The sequence below is a fragment of the Hypomesus nipponensis genome, chromosome 25, assembly GCF_054491055.1.
Source record: "Hypomesus nipponensis isolate SF chromosome 25, ASM5449105v1, whole genome shotgun sequence".
NCBI lineage: Eukaryota > Metazoa > Chordata > Actinopteri > Osmeriformes > Osmeridae > Hypomesus > Hypomesus nipponensis.
In genome coordinates this window covers 5,917,501-5,941,156 of record NC_140385.1, presented here as the reverse complement: position 1 = coordinate 5,941,156, position 23,656 = coordinate 5,917,501, and the positions used below count along the sequence as shown (strand labels likewise).

Below are 23,656 nucleotides of genomic sequence, written 5' to 3'. Positions count from 1 at the left end.
TGGAGAGGGAGGGGGTTGCATTGGGTGGTGAGGGTTTGGGAGAGGGAGGGGTGGGGGCACCGAAAGAAGGGTCAGGCAGAATATATCCCAATTCACCAGGACACTCTGGGAAATGGAGTTCTCACAGGTTCCACGCTGAAGCCTTTGCCAGGTAGAATCCTTTTTTTTTCTTTTTCAACCCTCCAGGCACCCCCCTATGTATGTGTTTTTACATGGGTGTCTCCAGACTCCATGCCCTTAACCCCGCCCCCCGCCCCCCTCCCCCGCCCCCCTCCCCCGCCCCCCGCCCCCCTCCCCGTGTCTGTGAGTGCTAGGAGGTTTGGGTTTTGGGCAGGTCCTTCTTGCCGTTCTGGTGCACAGGCGAGTCGGAGGTCTTGGGTGCCTTCCGCGGCGGGCTCTGCGCGGCCACATCGTGCAGCGAAGGTTCCCTGTACATCGCCACTGTGTGTGGTGGGGGGGGGGGGGGGGGGAGGGGGGAGGGGGGGGATGCAGGGGAGGAAAGAGAGAAAACTTAACATCTCGAAGGCTTGCATTTCCTGTGTCCCGATGTTGATATCAGTTCTAAACCAACGGGTCTTCAGAACCCCCCCGACCTCCTCCCTGACTCTGTTGACAAGGAAACGGAGCGCTACCTTCGATGAGCTTGGGCAGGAAGTGGGCGGCGCCCTTGGTCTTTTTCACCCGGTTCCCCTTCATGACCTGGCCGTCCCGGTTGATACCGATGTACCAGGCCCGGCCCGACTGGGTCTGTCGGTACAGGAGGGACGAGTAGGTCACGTAGTAGTTCTCAAACACAGACTCCTTAAACTTACACTCCGGCGTGAAGTGTTCCTGGACAAGAGAGAAAACACTGACAGTTAGGGAAGGGAGCACACACACACATGGTCACATGGGGAGGGGGCGGGGTTCATACACACACACACACACACACACGCGTGCCTACTCTGGGGCAGTTGAGGAGAGCACACACAGTTGCGTGCACACACCCACACACACACACACTCTGGGTCAGCGGTGAAGAATAACAGATTGGGACGGCTGACCATTTTTATTTATTCCTTTTATTTATATATTTCTTTTTCAATTCCATAGTCTCAGCTGGGAAGACTGGGAAATGGAGCTCACATTTCATGATGACAGGGTTAGAGGAGCATCTGTGTCTGCTGTGCACACAATGGAAAATGAACACACACACACACACTTTCTCACACGCACATACCTACACACACAGGCTATATGTCTTCCCTTGTGTCGTAACATTCACGCTCACCCCCCCCCCCCCCCACACACACACACACCTACACACACACAAACACCTATTTTACCACTTGGACAGAATGGTTTGCAAGCTCAGATGACATAATTTACCCATTCTGTTTCCAGTAACAACCAACCATCAACAGCATCCTTCACCTTCTCCCCAGTTTAACGGCCAAATCGTTGGCCCCCTTCCTACTCATATCACGCACGCACACTCTGCTTCTGACAAGATGTCAGCCACTGAACATCTCTCTCCCGATCTTGTGTTCTCTCTCTCTCTCTCTCTCTCTCTCTCTCTCTCTCTCTCTCTCTCTCTCTCTTTCTCTCTCTCTCTCTCTCTTCTCTCTCTCTCTCTCTCTCTCTCTCTCTCTCTCTCTCTCTCTCTCTCTCTCTCTCTCTACCCCCCTCGTCATTTGGTAACCTTGTCAAGGAACAAACCAATTTGCAGGATTGATTTGGAGCCTTGATGTGACTGGTGAACAGAAAAAGACCTGAATAAGGAGTTTACTCTTCTCCTCCTCCTCCACCTCCTCCTCTCATCTTTGCTCTCTCTCTGTTCATTCCCTCATCAGGACTAGGAAATGCAGCAGGCTGCTTTGCCAGTATCCATCATGACTCACCTACATGGCTAATTACACGGAGACAATTACCATCCCTTAAGTACACATTAATTTACCTTAATTCACCCGTTGGTTTTGTACTGATAGCAGAGCCAGATAAAGTCTTAGTCTTCCAGGAAATGAACAGGCTGAATTTTAACATTAGCCATGCTTTCACTAAAACAGAACCACCCTAATCACCCTCGGAATGTTTGCACATGGGTGTGCGTTTGTGTGTGTGCTGTGTTTATAGGCTTCCAGCTACAGTATATCCCCTCCCAGCACCAGGTACAATATGTGGGATATCTCTCCTAGCCAAACACACACACATGGCAGAGCGCACCCTCTGTGCTCTCTGTAGACACGAAGCCCAGCTTGCTAATGGGGTTCATTAAACGAATGAAATGGTTGTTCCCATCAGAATTACAAGAACGAGCAAAAAGGAGGTGCGTCCACGTCTGTGTGTGCACGAGATCGAAAGAGGATGTGTGTCGTGCGTGCGTCTGCGAGTTGTGTGCTCTGCATGTGTGTGTGTGTGTGTGTGTTAGCATATGCCCCATGCACACAGACACACTTATGTCATTTTCAACCCGCCAGAGTCCCCTAGAAGCCATAGCTCCCCTGTAGAGTCTCTCCATCAGACTGCAATTAGCGCCCCGTGTGTGTGTGTGCGCGTAAGTGTGTGTAAGTGTCTGTGTGTGTGTGCGTAAGTGTGTGTAAGTGTCTGTGTGTGTGTGCGTAAGTGTGTGTAAGTGTCTGTGTGTGTGTGTGTGTGTGTGTGTGCGAGCGTGCACCGGTCACCCCTCTCCATTAAACACTAAGGACCCTTGGGGTCCGTCACTGTTCAAACACCTTCTTCTCCAGGGACTATCAATTAATGAAGACTGTCCTTACTGCCGGAGGGGGAGGGGTAGGGGGATGAGGGGGAAGGGGGGGTGAGGGGGAAGGGGGGGCTGAGGGGAAAGGGGGGTGAGGGTGAAGGGGGACTGAGGGGAAGGGGTGTGTGGATAATACATAGATGGAGGAAAATATGGGGGAGGGTGTGTGGAAGAGAAGCTTCTGGAAGGAGTACATGCCTAGAATGGATGGCCCAGCTGGAATGAGCTCAAACCTGAGCAGGAGATTGGAATCGTTTTTACACCAACGTAGAACCCAAAAGCTGGAAGTGTTCTGTCACTGTTTGTGACAGTCTGAATGAAAATATACACCTCACACACACTCTCCCATGTACAAATATACTCTCTCTCTCTCTCTCTCTCTCTCTCTCTCTCTCTCTCTCTCTCTCTCTCTCTCTCTCTCTCTCTCTCTCTCTCTCTCTCTCTCTCTCTCTCTCTCTCTCTCTGACAAACACACTGTAGGACCAGGAACGCACACGTAAAGAGGTAAACTGTGTACACACATACACACACAAACACTTCCACCTGATTCCATCAACTCAGTGTGACATCACAGATGCAACTTAATAGGATAACAGCCTCAGAGACGAAGACGACATTCACACCAATGACAGCGCCACCTCACCCACCAATCAGAGGCCAGATCCTTCACCCGCGCTCCGTCCTCTAACTCTGTTCTCCGCTCTCCCCAGTCTGATGTCATTTTGGTTCCTATTGATCGTATAGTGTTCGTTCAGGTTGGCTTCATGCTAACCTATTGATGGATGGTGTTTCAATATGGAGGTCAGAGAGAGGGCTGGCCTTTGCTTACTTATTCAGTGGTTCTCTAGGCTATGAGAAGATGTTGGTTAAGTCTCAAATGTACTGAATTGGCTCGTGTAGTGAATATACTTCCAGTGACAATAGTCGACCGCTACAATGTTTTTGGATTTGTTTCTAAGTCCTCTCTATGTTGTATGTCATCTGTGTCAGCCGAAAATCATACATCAACTGTTGTCCGGTTAATGTATCAGACTGGAAACACGACTGTAACATTTGTGTGCTTGCAGTTCATCTCAATGCCAGTAGGGGGTGCTCAAATCCACAGTCTGCCTCGGCCCTCCTTCACTGTTTCCACGTCGCTGATGATCATCCACCTGCATCAACTCAACTAAGCTTCATCCCCACGTGAGAGAGTCTCCCCTCCCCAGTTGACCAGTTCCAGCGGGCTCAAAGACAGAGGCACCGACCCCGATGGTGGGCCCACGGTCTGGGCTGTCATTTCATCCATGTTCTCCCCTACGGTGTTTTTGCTCCATGTCCACTGACACGCACTGTCATAGTGGGAGTGAGGGAAGGAAAGATGGTGCGACAGCAACTGAGAGTCGAAAGAGAGAGGGAGAGAGAGAGAAAGAAATTCAGCTTCAAAGAGTAGCCCACAGACTAGGACAGGAGGCGGGGCCAGCCAGCCAGGGTGGGCGTGTCCTGTCTGGCCACTCATGCGTGTCGCTCGTTGTGACAGGCAGACATGACAGATCCCTCTTCCATCAGAGGAGGTTGGGAGGGGGTGTAAATGTGTAGAGAACACACACACACCACACACACACACCACACACACACACACACAGGTGCCTGGAGTGACGGATGGATCTCTCTCCTCCATCATTACTCACTCCCACTGAGCCAGAGAGGGAGGGGGCGAGAGACACAGGGAAGAAGAGAAGAGAGAGAAGGGAGGGATGCAGAGAGAAAAGGGTGTGGTGTGATATGGTGCGAAGTAAGGATGAGGAAACTGAAAAAAGACTTGGAGCAAGGTTGAAAGCAAGGATGTGTGTGTGTGTGTGTGTGTGAGCAACTTTGAATCCCGGTGCCTGTGCCCATTCACACCTGAATGGAACCGTTGATTTCCATTCATTGACACCTATGTCACACACACACACACACACACACACGCACACATTTCTTCTCCAGGCAGTGCTGTTACGCTGACGTTAACCACTGAGCTCTCGATTCAGTCAACTGGAGAATTGATTTCATGTAAGACCTCTGTGAAAAGTCAATAGGCATTAGTGCAGAAAAACCCAGGATTACACTTTGATTGGCCACGCCACATATGCAGGCAGCCGAGCATGCAGAAGCTAAAACCCCTTACAAGCCTGGATCGGCCAACCAGAGGTTAATCCTGGGTTTAATTCAGCGACACTCATCGACTCCCGCAGGGACAAATGCATGTTGTCAATGGGACAGACGTGTGTCTGACTGTGTCATGCTTGTGTCGGAGCGCTACGACTGCTCCTCGGACGACTTCTCGACAACGTTGGAGCTGAGATGAGATCAGCTGGCGTTTTGATCAGTCCAGATGGATGCTGAGGGCTCCTCCGGGGACAACACTCTACACGGGCACCCCGGGGCCTAGCACAGTGGCTCCAGAGTGACACCACGAAAGGAAGGCACACTGGAGCACAAAGCACAAACACCCTTGGATTAGCAAGTGATAGACTTAGGGACGCCTGCAAAGGCACACACGTACGCGCACACACACACACAGACTGACACACAACCTGTGCAGAGAACAGCTGGAGAGGGTACAGGCGGGCTCACGAGGGGGTGGAGAGGGAGGGGGAGAGGGAGGGGGGTTGTCCTCTACCTCTCACCTTGACTGCCAGACCCTTGCTGGGCGTTTGGGGAGTTTCCAAAGGGAACCAGTGCTACCCTACCTTTCTCTCTCTCTCTCTCTCTCTCTCTCTCTCTCTTTCTCTCTCTCTCTCTCTCTCTCTCTCTCTCTCTCTGTCTCTCTCTCTCTCTCTCTCTCTCTCTCTCTCTCTCTCTCTCTCTCTCTCTCTCTCTCTCTCTCTGTCTCTCTCTCTCTCTCTCTCTGTCTCTGTCTCTCTATCTTTCTCTCTCTCTCTCCCTCTGTACCTCTCTGTCTGAATCTCTCTCTCTCTGCCTCTCCCCACGTGTGTCCGCATGCCTTTGCTGCTAGGTCAGTTTTGGGGGGTGGGGGGGGGGTGCAGGGAGGGGAAGGATGGACAGAAGGAGAGAGTGAGCGAAACACGGCTTGGAATAAAGGGAAAAGAGGAGAGAGTAAGTGCTGACTCCATGAAAAAGAGACAAGTGTTTTCTGATTCGATGAGGGGTGGGGAAGGTCAACAGAGAGGGATGGAGGGAAGAGTGTGTGTGTGCATATGTGTGTGTGTGTGTGTGTGTATGGCCATCCCTGCAGGGCCTGCTGTTGACTAATTACCTCAGTTGTCAGGAACTGCGTGCTGAGGACCAAGGGTGTGTGTGTGTGTGTGTGTGCGCCCTCCAACCTTTAACCTGCATGCCACATGTGTAGAATCCTCCCAGGAAAGGTGAGCAAACAGCCAAGTAGTCTATGTGTCTATTACACATGCTCTAACACTGTTAAACACACTGCTTAGCAAAAGTGAATGTTTGCGAACACACACTGACTACTAGGGTGCTCACACACACACACACAGTGTCCCCATTGGCTCCATGTCTGAGAGCAGCAAGGCGTGTCATTCCCAGGATGTCCTGTCTCTACACCGTGACAGCTACGCTGTGACCTGCTCACAACTGTGGCACTGCGGCAAACACACAGGTGCCCAGAGGGAGTACACACACACACACACACACACATGCATACTTATATGCACTGGAGACACGTGCACACAGAGACACACAGATAGACACTCAGACCGCCTAGTAGACCAGCAGACAGTGGTAATGTACATTGAGCGTACGTGCGTGTGTGTGGGTGTGTACCTGCACATGGTCCAGCATTGATGTGTATGTGTGTGTGTTTATGGGTTGTTGGTGCTGATCAGGATGCGTGGCGTGACCTAGCAGGCTCTGAGTAGACACTATCTGGGAAGGGCCCATAACTCTACCATGCTGCAGCACCACTGGGTTACCTAGCCGGCTAACTGCCGCACATGAAGGAGGGGGAGTGACTCCTCCCCTCCCTCCCTCCCTCCCTCCCTCCCTCCCTCCCTCCCTCCCTCCCTCCCTCCCTCCCTCCCTCCCTCCCTCCCTCCCTCCCTCCCTCCCTCCCTCCCTCCCTCCCTCCCTCCCTCCCTCCCTCCCTCCCTCCCTCCCTCCCTCCCTCCCTCCCTCCCCCGCCTGTGTGTCCCCCCTCACGCCCTTTTTCCCTATCTGCCTTCCTTCCTTCCCCATTTTGCTCTATTATTCTGCATCCCTCTCCCTCCCTCTTTCTCTCTCGCCGTCTCTCTCTCCCTCATTTTTGTTGACTGCAGGTGATTCCTATCTAGTGGGGCAGCCCAGGCTCTCACTAGGTTCCCAAGGGAGAACAGGAGGAGGAGGAAGAGGAGGAGGAGGAAGAGGAGGAGATGAAGAGAGGGCAAGGAGGACGGGAGGGAAGGGAGACGAACAGGACTCAATGAGGCCAGCAACCACCGTGCAGATTATATTCCTCCTTCACCCATCTCTCTCTCTCTCTCTCTCTCTCTCTCTCTCTCTCTCTCTCTCTCTCTCTCTGTCTCTCTCTCTCTTTGCTCTGCTAATGTTACAGTTCTGTTCGCTTTTCAGAATTGCATAAGCTTACAATGTCATCTCACTGTTGAAACTTTACTTTGTCCAACTTTCAAGTGTTGGGTAATGGGAGAGAGAGAGAGAGAGAGAGAGGGAGAGAAAGAGAGAGAAAGAGAGAGAGAGGGTGGGGGGGGGAGGAGAGAGAGGAAAAAAGAGAGAGAGAGAGCTGGCCAGTTTGGCTGCCTGTCTGATAATACCTGGCCCAATTATGTCTCCCTGTCTCTGTCAGTTTGTTTATCCCTGCCCTACAGTATGTGTGTGTATTAGGGAGGGTGTGTGAACAGGCTTGTGTGTGTGTGTGTGTGTGCGTGTACCAGTATAACTGCTCAGACAAAAGTGTGTGTGTGTGTGTCAGGGAGGGTGTGTGAATAGACGTGCGGTGTGTGTGTGTGTGTGTGTGCGTATCCATGCGAGTGTGTGCAGTTTCATTCCCCTCCATCCCTCCCTCCATCGCTCCATCCGTCCCCCTTCTCACCCAGGAGGGTTTACCAGAACACAACAAAGTGGGCCAGGCCCAGCCTGAACACTATTTTTATCAGAAAGCAATTTCCAGAAGTCACCTACAGGTGGCCCGACCCCGCCCGGCTCAGCTCAGCACACACACCGTTTTAGACACCGGTCCAGTGACAAGGAGGTTCCCTCTGAGTTAACCTGTGGTTCCCTCAGGACTGACACTGCACAGGGGAACACAACAGTCCTCTGTCTCTCCTCTGTCTGAGGAGGAGTGGGGGGGGTGAGGGTGGAGAGAGAGAGAGAGAGAGAGAGAGAGAGAGAGAGAGAGAGAGAGAGAGAGAGAGAGAGAGAAAGGGGAACAAGAGCCGGGGGAGATGGGAAAAGCAGCATGGAGACAGAGGGGGGAGGAGGAGGAGGAGGAGGAGGAGGAGGAGGAGGAGGAGGAGGAGGAGGAGGAGGAGGAGGAGGAGGAGGAGGACACAGAGGGGAGACACAAGGTACAGAGGGGGAGAGAACGTATGGTAGGATGGAACACGAACGAGGGATGAGGGTTAGCAGGAGAGGGATGCTCTGTAAAGAACACAAGAAAAAGGGTGGGAAAGTGGGAGGGAGGGTGATAGGTGAAAGAGGAAAGCCAGATGTCTGAAAGGAAGACGAATGGGAGGGATGGGAAGAAGAAGGAATGAGCAAGAAAGAGAGAGAGAGAAATCAGGAAAGATTGAGAAAGGAGAGGAGGAAGAGTTGTCCCTCTCGCTTTCTTTCTCTTTCTATATATATTTAAATTGTTTAACAGGACATTTGTATGTATTTTCTAAATATCTGTCCATATTCTAAAGGTATATCACCGTATATCTTTCCATATTCGATATCTATAGAAGTCTCTGTTCAGTGCCTAGTCAGCCACTGGAAATTATGTTTTTCTTCAAGTAATTTAAAGTGTGTGAATACGTAGTGTGTGTGTGCGTACTAGTGCACATACTGTGCTGTAACTTTTGATGTAGTTTCTTCCTTTCAATTGCCTTAGGTGAACTTCCTTTCTCTTTCCCTCGCTCACCCCATCTCCCTCTGTTTCCCTCCCCTCTCAACTCTTCCCCCTCTCTCTGTTTTTCTCCCTCCCTCCCTCCCTCCCTTTTTTTTCTCCCTCCCTCCCTTCCTCTCTCCCCTTCCCTCTCTGTACCTCCCTCATGCTCTCTCTCTCTCTCTCTCTCTCTCTCTCTCTCTCTCTCTCTCTCTCTCCCCCCTGTTAAGTGCAGAGAAAAGTGCTACTTGAGTGATCCCTAAATACAGGCTGGCATGGATCGAGTGGGGAGATTGAACCTCTCTCAGTCCTGGGGTAAGTCCACACTCTGCTGAATAACAGTAGAGCTCTTTCTCTTCAATTACATCCATGTTTACCTCTTTAACTCCACACTGGGCTGAAGAACCAAAGTGTTACTCTGCTCAAAACAAGCCAGGAATAGTTGTGGATAAAGGCAAGTGTGTGTTGCTGGCATTGAGTAGTGTGTGTATGTGTGTGTGTGTGGCCTCAGAGGAGAACATAACGACAGCATGTTGGGTTTGTCCATCACAGTGACACGAATAATTAATGCAGAGAGACTGGCCCGACAACATGTCTGTGTGTGTGAGAGAGAGAAAGAGAGAGACAGACAGACAGAGAGACAGGCAGACAGAGAGAAACACAGAGACACAGAGAGAGACAGAGAGAGAGAGAGAGAGAGAGAGAGAGAGAGAGAGAGAGAGAGAGAGAGAGAGAGAGAGAGAGAGAGAGGATAGGGAAGTGAACAGGGAGGTATTTAGGAGACTTTGACATAACAGAACACACTCACACACATAAAAATTCTAGAAATACCGCACAACGTTTGGATGAACCTTGAGCCTTGAGACGAGGTTGTGCGAGGTCTTGTCTGTGTGTGTGTGTGTGTGTCTGGCATCATTCTCAATCCAGAGCAGCTTTGCTTGGTCTGGATCAGTTTGTGTGTGTCAGAGATCTGTCAAAGTTACAGACATCAAAGCCTCCCAAAGTCCTTTTGAACCTGTACACCTTTCTGATGTCACACTAGCTTTTATATCTAGCCTGCTTAGACCTCCTCCAACCTGGCCTTAAGGTGGTATGCGTGTGAGTGTGTGTGTGTGTATGTCAGTGTGTGTGTGTGTGTGTGTGTGTGTGCACTCACAGGTGCCAATTCCATATGTTCAATTTCAGCTCTGTGTTTACTGTGCTCGGATACATTTGAAGGAGGACACAAACACACACAGACACTCCCACCCCCCCAAAGCTTCCAGGTAGTCTGAGGTGAACCCCTTTTCACACTATAAAAACATTCTCTCCTTCCCTCTGCTCCTCTCAAAGGGGATTTTCTTTCTCTTTGTTTCTGTGGCTCTTCCCCCTGTGAAAATGGGTCACCTTTTTTCTGTCAGGAGGCCTGGTTAAGTAGATCCAACACTCAACTGCACACCCACTGTGTATGTGTGTGTGTTTTTGCATGAGTGTGTGTGTGTGTGTGTATGTGGGAGTGGGCATGTTCTTGTGTATGCTTATTTGGGTGTGTGTGTTTGTGTGTATGAGTTTGTCTTCCTCGATATTTATTATTGTGTTTTTAAGGGCTACATTGTATGTGTGTGTGTGTGTGTGTGTGTGTGTGTTGTGACTGTTGTGGTAAGGCAAGATATTTAACTAAGAGAAAAAAACGTTGCCACCAATCCTCTCTACGTATTTTTTTTTAAACTTTAGTTTGCAAGCAGGCAGCATGTGGACTTTGAAGAACACTCACATCTACTTCAAACAGCCTCTAACACCGTCCTAGCCCCTCACTGAGCTGAAGGAGCACCTCTCTACCTCCTTTACATGATCCAGATCCTCTCTCTCTCTTTCTCTCTTGCTCTCTCTCTCTCTCTCTCTCTCTCTCTCTCTCTCTCTCTCTCTCCCGCTCTTTCTCTTTCTCTCTCGCTCTCTCGCTCTCTCGCTCTCTCGCTCTCTCGCTCTCTCTCTCTCTCTCTCTCTCTCTTGCTCTCTCTCTCTCTCTCTCTCTCTCTCTCTCTCTCTCTCTCTCTCTCTCTAACTTCTTTCCTTTGTTTCTCCAGATAGGGAGCACACTAATGGGGCTCTTGTGAGCGAACACGGTTTGGTATGAACAGTGTCACAAAGTTTTTCCTGTTTTTAAGAGTCACCGGTTCATCTGCCTCTTACAGTACGTTTCTCACTGGAGGCAATGCTCTCTCGCTCACACTCTCACACGCTCACTCACTCTCTCTGCCTGTCTCTCTCTTACTCATTCACTCACTCTCCAAATCTCTCTCTCCCACTCTCCCACTCTCTCCCGCTCTCTCCCGCTCTCTCCCGCTCTCTCCCGCTCTCTCCTGCTCTCTCCCTCTCTTTCTCCCTCTCTCTCTCTCTCCCTCTCTCTCTCTCTCTCTCTCTCTCTCTCACACACTCTCTCTCCCACTATCTCACTCACTCACTCTCTCACGCTCTCACTCTCCCACTCACTCACTCACTCACTCACTCACTCACTCACTCGCTCTCTCACTCAGTCGTCACTCACTGATGGATGTGAGTGGTGGTGGTGTTTGTTGGCAGGCAGTGTGTTCCAGGGCTCACCGAGGCGTAGAGGTAACCCTCACTGTTCATGGCGATGTAGAGACCTGTCTTGGTACTCTGGATGGCCACGATCCTCAGCCCCACAGGAATCAAGTTGAACTGCACTGTAGAGCGGACCAAAGGAGGGGTGAGTGTGGGGCGGGGTCGAGGAGAGAGAGAGGGAGGAGGGGTGAGCGTGGGGCGGGGTCGAGGAGAGAGAGAGGGAGGAGGGCGGGGCGGGGTTGAGGAGAGAGAGAGGGAGGAGCGTGGGGCGGGGTCGAGGAGAGAGAGAGAGGGAGGAGGGCGGGGTCGAGGAGAGAGAGAGGGAGGAGGGCGGGGTCGAGGAGAGATAGAGGGATGGAGGTGGGGTCGAGGAGAGATAAAGGGATGGAGGTGGGTCGAGGAGAGATAAAGGGATGGAGGGCGGGGTCGAGGAGAGAGAGAGGGATGGATGGCGGGGCGGAGTTTGTGGAGCAGAAGACAACATGTTATTAGAACACATTTCACACAGAATCATTTTTTTGTGGATGAAAAATCTACTTTCAGTGACTTATTAGAAAAAAGTGAGAGACAGAGAGAGGAAAAGGAACCCAAATTTAATGTGATAAAGTGATAGCACATGAACAACAGTGAAGCCTCTTAATGCAGCTCACTGACTTGCCTCCATTTTGAACCTCAGGGGATATTTTCTATGTGCATGGTATAAACATGTTTAGCCAACTCCAATTCTGTGACTGTGTGTGTGTGTGTCTCTGTGTGTGTGTCCGTGTGTGTGTGTCTCCGTGTGTGTGTCCGTGTGTGTGTGTGTCCGTGTGTGTGTGTGTGTCCGTGTGTGTGTTGTGACTGTGAGTCTTGACGTGTCCTCTGCGAGGAGCCGTACACTTGGTGACACGTTAACTTGAGCGATATTGACAAAACCGCCGTCGGCTGCACGACACCGCGGAGAGGCGATTTCAACCAACGCCTCTGAGTGCCGTGACGATGGCTGGCTGCCGTGACGATGGCTGGCTGCCGTGGCGACGGCATCGTGACAAGGGGCAACGGCCCAACAGCAGTGTTTATAGGGCGGGGGTTGCCAGGAATGGGATGTAAAAGAGGGTAGATTTGATAACAACACCAATGACGACATGAACGCAACTACAGCCTTCTACAACCTTCTACAGCCTTCTACAACCTTCTACAACCTTCTACAGACTCTCTCTGCTGAGACAGAGACTGGGAAGAGGGACGAGGGGACGGCACCAGCCAAAAGAATGAGCCGCCCTGCAATGAGCTCTCTTCTCTCTTTTCTCTCTCTTTCTCTCTCCTTCTTCCTCTTCTCCTACTCCACCCTTTCACACCCATGGTTCTCTCTCTCTCTGTTTCTCCCTCTCTCTCTCTCTCTCTCTCTCTCTCTCTCTCATTCAGGGCATTGCTTCTATTTGTTCGATCGATCTCTGAATCCCAACCAGGCTGTTTGGCAAATGAACAAGGTGTCACTGAAGACCACAGCCAGGATGACAAATAGAACAAAGCACACACATAGCAAACACACACACACACACACACAATTGTCCTCCTCACACACATACACACACACACACACTCAGACAGACACACACACACTCCCCCATGCTGTCAACGACCCCCAATAACCCCGGGCGCTGCAGCAGCATCCTATGTTGTCTGTCTGCACCACTTTCATGTTCTCGTCCCGTCTCCCGTTTAGTCTCTCTCTAGTCTCTCATCCTCTCCCTCTCCTCCATTCTTCTCTCCTCTCCCTCTCCTCTCCCTCTCCTCTCCCTCTCCTCTCCCTCTCCTCCTCCTCTCTTCTCCTCTCCCTCTTCTCTCCTCTCCTCCCTTCTCCTCTTCTCTCCTCTCCTCTCCTCCCTTCTCCTCTCCTCTCCTCTCCTCTCCTCCCTTCTCTTCTCTTCTCCTCTCCTCTCCTCTCCTTCCCTCTCCTCTCCTCTCCTCTCCTCTCCTCTCCTCTCCTCTCCTCTCCTCTCCTCTCCTCTCCTCTCCTCTCCTCTCCTCTCCTCTCCTCTCCCCTCCTCTCCTCTCCTCTCCTCTCCTCTCCCCCCTTCTCCTCTCCTCCTTTCTCCTCTCCTCTCTTCTCCTCCCTTCTCCTCTCCTCCCTTCTCCTGTCTGTCTGTCCATCACGCCGGGGTTTTTCCTCTCGTTCTGTTGAGTGCACTTCCTTATATAGAGCTCGGTGTCAATCCATCCCTCCATCCTTCCATCCCTCCATCCCCCTGTCCCACCCTGTGACGCGGGGAGAGAGTTTGTCCTCCTCCCTCCATCAAAGGCATCTTGCTAATCGTGTGGATGACACCACCGCCAGCGGGTAGAACCAGTCGTCATCCCCCCCATCCACCCGCTCAACCCCCCCCCCCCGATAGGTTTCAACGTGGCACGGAGGAGACCTCTAGATCCATCTTAAGTCTTTTGAGTGAGAGAGCAGAGGGAGGGGGGGTGGGGGCGACGGGGCGGCGACGGGGGGGCGACAGGACAGAGATAGGCGGCTTTGCCGAATCAGTCCTGCGAGTCAATTTGAGGCTTGAGATCATCGCCAACAATAAATACAGGAGAAGAAGAGCAGTTAGGCAGTGAGCGAAGGAGCGAGGGATTTTGTATTTTGTCATGGACTTTGTTGTACAGTGGTATGTCTCACTTCATTGTATTATGCTTTGCACACGTTCTAGACCTAGCTTCTCAATCATTTATGGTCACCACAGTGATCCTGAAAGGGACAAGGGGATTGGTGATGGCTGCCAAATCTTGGCTCAGTCCCGCCCTCAGAAAGATGGATGGAGAGATGGAGGGAGTGAAGGAAGGAGCGATATAGATAGACGGAGGGAAGGAGAGATTCAGAATGGACAGGAGGGGTTTGATAGGTCAGGTATACTGACCAGCAGATATCCTTCCCCCATTTGTCTCTCTCCTAGTGTTTTCCCTTTTCTGACAATCCCTCCTGCTTTATATCCGTCCATCTCCTCTCTCCTCCAGCACGACGGGGTCTTCTCTGCCACAGCCTGCTCTTGCACAATGGATTCCGAACCTGTCTTTTGTTCTGTTCTCTCTTTCAGTTGGAGCTTCGCTCCCTCCATTTCTGTCTTGCCCCCCCCCCCCAGTCCCTCCCTCCTGCTCCAGAGGAACATCCCTCCACACTCATCCGGCCCCATCGTGTTCCACATCCTTTCTTCCCGGCGGCTTCTCTTCTTCTTTCCATCACTCTCTTCGCTTTCAACCCTCCCCCCCACCCCCTTCTTCTCTTCAGCCTCTCCCCTCTTCCAGTCTCGCTCTTTCATCCTGGCACGTTCTCTCTCTCGCTCCCCCGCTCCTCCTCCTCCTCCACACCACCGGTGTCTTCACTCGACGGCGAGAGAGAGAAGCGTTTCCATGCCTTTCAACTATGCCTCCATGTTTCTTCTTCTTCTGGTTTCCGTGAGCGCTTCTCTTCTTCTTCTGCTTCTTTTTAAGTGCCTCGCAGTTACACTGTCTGCCTTGGATTGTTATCAAACAGTCAGACTGGGACTGTTGGGGGGGATGTGTGTGTGTGTGTGTGTGTGAGTGTGCGTGTGTGTGTGTGTGTGTGTGTGTGTGTGTGTGTGTGTGAGGGAGGGAGGAGGGGGGGCGTAGGTGGTTAGGGGTGTGGGGTGGGGGTCAGGCTGGACCAATCCCAGAACAGATTACTCAGCTCCCCTTCCTTCCCCTCCATCAACAAGGGAGACTGTAATTGGAGGGGATAAAAGTCAGGAAATCCAACCGAATCAAGCTGACGATCTTTATGGCTTTTCGATGTTAGATGTAAAGCCAATTTCTTTTTCTATTTTTTCCTCTTTCTCTCAATCTCCCTCTCTCTCTAGCTCACCCTCTTTTCCCTCAGGGATGGAGATTTCAAAAGGAGGTCAAATCTATCGACACCCGTCCTCTTTCGACTCCCATCACTCACTCTTGTCTTTCTCTCTCTCTCTCTCTCTCTCTCTCTCTCACCCTCTCTCTCTCTCTCCCCACCTCTCTTTCCACGGTCTGGACCTCGGCTTTCTCTCATTTTCAGATCTCTTTACTCGCCCCGATCAATTTGTTTCTATCCGTCTTTGTCTTCCAGTCTGTCTCTCTGCTGGATCTCTTTTTCTTTCTGTTTGCAATGTTTTCTCACCGGGTACTCTACTCCCGTCTGCGGGCTGTGTGAATTCTCCACTCCAGCAGCTTCAAAGTCACTGCACTCCTCCCTGTTCACCCCTCCTTCCCCCCACCCCCCCCCCCTCCCTCCTGCGTGTATGTCATGCAGGTGTGCGAGGCTTGGTTCACATCCTCGAAACCGAATCTCTGCGGTCACACACTGGCTTGACCAGCTGGACACAGAGGTGCCTCCAAAAACTTGCCCCCCTCCCCTCCCTACCGAACTTCCCCCTGTTTGCATAACGCTCTGGGCAAGAGAGGAGGGAAAGATAGACATAAGAGAGGGGAGGAAACAGTCTCCCTGCCAGCCTGCCCGTCAATGCTTCTCCTGAGTCGATCCTTCAGCTCTCAGTGAGCGATTCATCATCCATCCATCCAACCAGCCTTCATCCCCTCATCCATCTCAGTAGCCAGCCAGAAATGCATCGCTTCATCCATCCCTCCATCAATCCACCGACCTAGTCTCTCTGACCTTCTACCAGTAGGGGCAGACATAGTGATTGAATGGTCATCACTGCTGTACCAGCTGCTCCTTTGGCACCACACCACCTTCACCTGGGTCTGGGTCTGGGTCTGGGTCTGGGTCTGGGTCTGGGTCTGGTCGGGGTCTGGGTCTGGGTCTGGGTCTGCATCTGGTCTGGGTCTGGGTCTGGGTCTGCATCTGCATCTGGTCTGGGTCTGGTTTGGGTCTGGTTTGGGTTTGGGTCTGGGTCTGGGTCTGGGTCTGGGTCTGGGTCTGGGTCTGGGTCTGGGTCTGGTCTGGGTCTGGGTCTGGGTCTGGGTCTGGGTCTGGGTCTGCATCTGGTCTGGGTCTGGGTCTGGGTCTGGGTCTGCATCTGGTCTGGGTCTGGGTCTGGGTCTGGGTCTGGGTCTGGGTCTGGGTCTGGGTCTGCATCTGGTCTGGGTCTGGGTCTGGGTCTGGGTCTGGGTCTGCATCTGGTCTGGGTCTGGGTCTGGGTCTGGGTCTGGGTCTGGGTCTGGGTCTGCATCTGCATCTGGTCTGGGTCTGGGTCTGGGTCTGGGTCTGGGTCTGGGTCTGGGTCTGGGTCTGGGTCTGGGTCTGGGTCTGCAGGGATTGATGTGACAGGACGGCTTTAGTAAAATGACCAATTAAGTGTGCGAGGCGTGCAGTCACAGTGTGTAATACGCCTGGCACGCCTCCAGCCCAACAGCCCCTTGCCAGCACTGGCCTCTCTACTTAATTGCCAGAGAGGGAGGGAGGGAGGGAGGGAGGGAGGGAGGGAGGGAGGAAGGGAGGGAGGGAGGGAGGGAGGGAGGGAGGGAGGGAGGGAGGGAGGGAGGGAGGGAGGGAGGGAGGGAGGGAGGGAGGGAGGGAGGAAGGGAGGAAGGGAGGGAGGGAGGGAGGGAGGGAGGGAGGGAGGGAGGGAGGGAGGGAGGTAGGGAGGGAGGGAGGGAGGGAGGGAGGGAGGGAGGGCTGTTAGACATATCCCTGCCGGTGTCCTTTAACTTTCGTCAACTGTACTTTCTTAGTTTCTGTGTGTTTGTGTGTGTTGAGTTTTGTCTGTGTGTCCGGTAGTGTTTTCTGTCTGTGTGTGTGTATGTGTGCACGTGCACGTGCACGGGTGTGTGTTCTGTGTTTGTAGGGTGTTTGTGAGTGTGTGTATGTCAGTGTTTAGACTCAGTGGAGCTCAAGGCCCCAGATATGAATCTGACTGGTGGGCCCTTAATTATCTATCCCACTTGCTGCTGATTTGGCCTTTTCACTGCCCTCCCTAGCATACACTGCAGTGAGGTGCCTAATTACTTCACACACACACACACACACACACACACACACACACACACACACACACACACATGCAAGCAATGCACCTGTGAGGATGAAAGAGGAACGGGTTTCACCTAGATGGTGAGTCATTCAGGGGTGATCCAGGAGAGGGAGGAGAGAGGGAGAGAGGAGAGAGGAGAGAGGAGAGAGGGAGAGAGGAGAGAGGAGAGAGGAGAGAGGAGAGAGGAGAGAGGAGAGAGGAGAGAGGAGAGAGAAGAGAGGGAGAGAGGGAGAGAGGAGAGAGAGGAGAGAGGGAGAGAGGAGAGAGGAGAGAGGAGAGAGGAGAGAGGAGAGAGGAGAGAGGAGAGAGGAGAGAGGAGAGAGGGAGAGAGAGGAAGAGAGGAGAGAGGGAGAGAGGAGAAAGAGGGAGGGAGAGAGGAGAGCCAGTCAGACAGTCAGCCAGCAACCCAACCTGCCAAACAGCCACCCAGCCAGTTATTCAGACAGCCAGCCAGACAGCCAGTCAACCAGCCAGCCAGACATTTGCTGTAATCAGCCAGACAGCCAGTCAACCAGTCAGCCAGACAGCTACTGTAATCAGCCAGACAGCCAGTCAGCCAGTCAGCCAGACAGCTACTGTAATCAGCCAGACAGCCAGTCAACCAGTCAGCCAGGTATTGTTAGAGATGTACATGTCCTTCCTAAGGGAGGCTTAGAGGCTGAACCTGTCAGACCGCTGCTAAAGCTTCCTGCACATACAGTATTCTAGACTACTGCACACACACACACACACACACACACACCTACACACGCTCCTACACAGGCTCACACTCGACACACGCACACACACGATCCCCACATTCAATATTCTGCACATTGAGCCCAGCAATCTAGGCGCCATCTCCGCAGATTGATACTCAATTACAATAATGTCAATCAGTCAGCGATCCCCGCACCGCTAGACCAACATGAATGAATAATACTGAGCTCAATGAGAAGCACAACAATTTATGAGTTGTAGTACCTGCCAGCTCTCTCCAACACCTCCTCACACACATATACTTTCACACACACCTACACACACACACATCTACACACACACACACACATCTACACCACACCTACACACACACACACCTACACCACACCTACACATCTATACTTCCACACGCATCCAGACAGGAACGCATACACACCACTCCCCTGAGCCTTCATGCTTTACACAGCTCTCCAGATTAGGCTCAGTCTGATGGGGGGGTCTGATGGAATTATAGTGGTAGTAAAATTCCACCCGTAACTCAAACTCCTCACAGACAGGCGTCAGGTGACCTCCAGCTGAGACACACCGCAAACGGAATGCTACCGCCACCAGTGGCAGGTGTGTGTGTGTGTGTGTGTGTGTGTGTGTGTTTGGGGGGTGGGGGTGGGTGGATGGGTGGTGGGGGTTGTTATGCAACTGAACCTGGGGCACAATGTGTGTGTGTGTGTGGAGTGCATTACATAATGTGCCATGTCACTGTTATCCCCATTGGCTTCATCTTTGACAATGTTTTGAGACAGTGTGTGAAGTGCAATACCGTGTCATGTCACTGAAATACATCACTGGAAAATCCAATAAATAGATTTGACTACTTTAAAAGTAGTGCCAGGGTAATATTCTGGAACGTTCCGGAACACTTGTTTATGTTACTTCCACTTAGATAGAGAAAAGCAAAGGAATTGCATGACATAAGTGAATACCTGATGACATCATCAGGTCACAGCAGTGGTCCATCTGAGATAAGTACTATGATGTTACATAAATGCTGATAGCACATTCATCTTTAATGACTCCGTCTCTTTTCGCTTAAACAAGCAACGCAGCACACAGAACCTTCATCCTACCAGGTACTGATTCATGACTTTCTGTGCAGGTACAAGGGTATACGCCATTTTGCCAACGGGACTTTTTCTCCAGTCAAGGTATTTCTCTTTAAAGTGCACCATCAACACTTTGGGGAAATCCCATAATATTCTATTGATCTCTCGCATGGGGAAGTGAGGGGGGCCCTAGCAACCCTTGAGGACTGTGGGATACATTCTGGCTGGTAATCACCTAGGTGATAAGCATCTATGGGGGGGGGGGGAGGGGCAGGAGGAGCTGACGGAAGGGAAGGGGGAGAGGGGAGAGGGAGGGCCAGGGAAACAGAGCAGGAGGAGAGGGGGAAAGAGAGGAAGAGAAAAGGGACAGAGGGTAAAAGGAGAGAGGGGGGGAGGAGGAGGAGAGGCAGGTATCCAGCAGGAAGTGCATCATGGAGGGGGTGGGGGCTTCCAGTGAAGAGCTAGGGTCAGGAAATATCCCCTCTAGCAAGGTCTCCTTTACAGGAAAGTATCACCAGAGTGGGATGTTGTTCTTCCAGTTTGGACGGTGGGAACAGATGGACAGACAGGGTCAGGAGCCAGAGGCAGACAGAGGCAGCCAGAGGCAGACAGAGGTAGAGAGAGGCAGACAGAGGCAGCCAGAGGCAGCCAGAGGCAGACAGAGGCAGCCAGAGGCAGCCAGAGGCAGACAGAGGCAGAGAGAGGCAGAGAGAGGCAGACAGACAGGTGTGAGAGTTGGACGTGTGTGAGAGAGCGAGAAAGACTCTGTGAGACTATGTGAGGACACCAGAGACAGGTTCATAAGGTGTGTGTGTGTGTGTGTGTGTGTGTGAGCGTGCCTGTGTATCTATGTGAGCAAGCCTGTGAGCCTGTGCCTGTATGTGTGTGTGTGTGTGCCTGTGTGTGTGTGTGTGACTTACAGAAGGAGCTGCTTTCGTCCTTTGTGCCGTCCATGGTGCCATCTGGAAGCATCTGGAGGTAGAAGCCATGTCGGCAGTAGAGGCGAGTGACGATGCCTTTCAGCTGCGGCTCTGCAGAGGCACAATGGGGTGACACACACTCCTTTAAAGGGACAGTTCACCCAAAATAACCTACAAGTTCACGTTGCTTTCTCTCTCTCATGAATGGATTCAAATATTTGAAGGTGAAACAGTGGCTGTTAAGAAGGTAGTCCTGCCCCCCCCCCCAAAAAAAATGTTGCAACTTGTTAATGACACACCTTTAAACCTTGTGTGGTGTTCATATTTTTGTTATTCAGACAGGGTTTGTGGGTCTGGTGGACCCGCAGCATCTTGGGGGTTTTAATTCATCATAATCAAAAAATGTTTTGTTAAAATACTCAACAGATGTTTTTCATCCCAATTACAAGCAATATAAACGGCATATATTGTTAATAATTGCCCTTTACTTTTGTTAGATTTGTTAGATTTGTTTTCGCTGAAAACATGTATTTCTGTAACATATCTGGACCCAGGAAATGAAGTGCCTATTGTACCAAGCCTCAGAGAGACCAGGGGCTGAGACACAAATCAGGAGCGCGGAGACAAGAGGAGGGAGAGCAGCACCTGTGGGATGGAGCGTGTTAACAGTATTAATACTCAGAACAGGGCTCATCCTAATGCAGGATGGTTCCTTGCTATTTACCTTCTCAAACATTTAAACTGTGTGTGTGTGTTAGTGTCCACAGCGGCCTTCCACAGGATTGATGGGACCTTGGTGTCTTGGTGTCTGCTTACTAAAAGGGACAACCTTCTTTCATAGAAGCGAGGGAGGTGAAGAATGTGTGTGTGTGTGTGTGTTTGTTTGTTTGTTTGCGTGCATGCGAATGTGTGCCCCCTCGCTTGGCAAAGGGAATGCTTCATCAAAGATGGATGATGTTCAAAACGATTCCACTCTGTTTGCATTTGGACCGGAGAATGAAATTGAGAAAGAGGGAAAGAGAGAAAAGGAGAGAGAGAGAGAGAGAGAGAGAGAGAGAGAGAGAGAGAGAGAGAGAGAGAGAGAGAGAGAGAGAGAGAGAGAGAGGGAAAGAGAGAAGGAAAGAGAGAGGGAAAGAGAGAGGGAAAGAGAGAGGGAAAGCAGAAAAGACGAGAGGCTGAGAAAACACAAACAGCGTCAGTCAGGCGTTGAAAGTGTAATGGCGTGAGTTACCATCTGCTACTGTGTTTACCTTGCTCACTGGCATCAACAACAAGTCTTTGTGTTTCGCACAGAGCACTCAGGTTTATCCTTCAGTCAGCGTGCAGCGAGTCTCACCGTCCGCCACGTCCCCTCGCACTGCTTCCCTTCCCGGGGCCAAAGCAGCTAACCCTAGCTGGCGTGATGGGGCGGCGGCGTTCCGGCTCTTTCCACATTTGACACTATGAGGGAATTGTCACGTGACCTCGGGAGATGCAGGATGTGTGTCAGAAGAGAGGATTGGTAAAGCATCCACCACGATCAAGCTTTAATGAGCGCCATCAAATATGCACTAGGGGAGGGACAGTGTAGCTCTGCATGGTGGTACTGCGCTTGGCCACTTCAAAGGGACTCACCCCCTGGGATGAGGTGTGAGGGGGGGGGAGTATTTCTGAGGGGCTATGGGGGGAGGGGGGGGGTCACTTGACTTCATAGATGTCCGGAACGTTCTCTGGACCCTCTCCAAGAAGGGATTAGCAGAAATAGCGCTGCATTTGATCTCCTTCCATCTGTTGAATCCGAGAGACACCGCGGGGCCAGTTAACGCAACATTGCGGCCGCGCCTATGAAGTGATGTCGTCCGCTAATACGAGGGGCGGAGGTCAACGCCTCTGAAGTGAGTGGCGTCCAGACAACCAATAAAAGGTTGCGGCTTGCCTGCCCCAGTTGGTCTACCATCAGACGGAAGAGTGCCACGTTATGGGTATAATCTGTAATCTCCGGTCCACACTTCCCTAGTCCTAATCCCAAATTAAGCCCCAGATGACTATTTAAATCACATGTTGTGGAACACACTGCGCAGGCCCGACCTTTGCGTGTCAGCCGGCTTGGACAGCACATACTTCGTAGTGACGATGTGTTATAAAACAGAACACGCACACACACACACACACATATGTACACACACGAACACGCAGACCCACCCGTCCACAACACACATCCACCAGTCAAGGTTAAAAGCAACAGTATTCCCCCTAACCCGAGGGGGCTGTCAGTCAGAGTAGCCTTGGGTCGGGTGTCCTGGAGAGGACAAGGGGGCAGACAGAGGAGAGCTCCCCCCAACATGAGTGCCTGCTCCTGGGCTGGATGGGCGGTGACGAGCCCCTTGCCCTGACCCTGTTTCTGTTTCTGTATGTGAAACGCTGTGGAGCCAGCTCCACCAGCAGCCGGGCCAGCAGCAAGGGGAGGCAGGGTGGAGGGAGCCATCGATCCAGGCCCAAGCCCTCGGGGCTGGGCAGGAATGTTTGAACATTCAGCCTGGTGAACCGGAGGAAGAGAGCACAGGAGCTGGGGAATGGTGCCACCCAACTTGAGGGAATAAAATGTGTGTGTGTGTGTGTGGGTCATGTAGATACAGACAGACAGAGAGAGAGAAAGAGAGAGAGGGAGAGAGAGAGAGTGAGAGAGTGAGAGAGAGAGAGATAGAGAGAGAGAGAGAGAGAGAGACAGACAAACAGAGAAAGAGGGATAATTCCATCTTCTGCCAAAGACATTCAAATGAAAACCAGACAGAACAAAATGAGAATACATTTATCAAACTCCTCCGTCAACAGTCTGCCTTCCCTCCACCGGTCCCTGAAGCCTAATGTGTGTGTGTGTGTGCGTATGTGTGTGTGCGCAAATGCGTGCCTGTGTGAGAGACATACACGTGCTGGCAGTGGCGGACACTTCCCAAGGAGAAGGTTTGGCAGGGGGCAGAGGGGGTGAGGCCGGCCTGCCAAGCACCCAGGCGTCACAGCCCACCATGCCCACAGGGAACTGCTCCGCTCTGGCATGCAAACCTCTCCGGCTCTCTCTCTCTCTCTCTCTCTCTCTCTCTCTCTCTCTCTGGCTCTCTCTCTCTCTCTATCACTCACTTCTCTCTCTCTCTGCTTTAATCGTTGTCGTCCTCTTAATTAGGTTTTCTCTGCCGTGTTCTGCAGCCCTCTCATGTTGTCCCAATTCAACACTTCCCTTTTTCACGCTCCCTTTTTCACTCCCTCTCTGTCTTTCAGCCGCGGTGAGCTATGTGGGCTGTTTCCTGCTGGATAACGTTGTGCATCAACCAATCAGCAGGGAGTACCAAGTCATTCCCCACCTCTGCTCAATGGGACAGGAAGGAGAGGGACAGAAAGAGAGAGAGAGAGATGCAGAAGGAGGGAGGGAACAAGAGAGAGTTATGTGATGGAGGGAAAGTGGAAGAGAAACAGAGGGGATCAAAAGAGAAGGGGGAAAGAGGAAGACAGGGTTGAAGGGCGCGGGCGTGATGGGGTGTGTGTGTGTGTGTCGAGGCAGAGCGGTTACACGGTTATGTCATTAGGAGAGATTCACACTAAATAAAAGAGGAGGGGCGCGTCATGGCTTGGCGGGCGCCGTCGATAGAGTGGCGAGGCGAGACGGTGCTTACCCATAACCCCGCTGGGCTCTGCGC

The 23,656-nt window shown here is 51.9% G+C and overlaps 1 protein-coding gene across 1 annotated transcript in view; it reads right to left on the bottom strand.

The window, feature by feature from the left end:
• Window positions 1–310: 310 nt before the first annotated feature.
• fgf11a (fibroblast growth factor 11a) overlaps window positions 311–23,656 on the bottom strand; it is a 43,029-nt gene continuing 19,683 nt past the window's right edge. The window contains exons 2-5 of the mRNA XM_084691354.1: window positions 19,989–20,099; window positions 11,340–11,443; window positions 633–831; window positions 311–441 (exon numbers count right to left, since the gene is read on the bottom strand). Coding sequence (XP_084547480.1) covers window positions 311–441; window positions 633–831; window positions 11,340–11,443; window positions 19,989–20,099 — 545 coding nt within the window. The remainder of the gene's footprint in view (window positions 442–632; window positions 832–11,339; window positions 11,444–19,988; window positions 20,100–23,656) is intronic.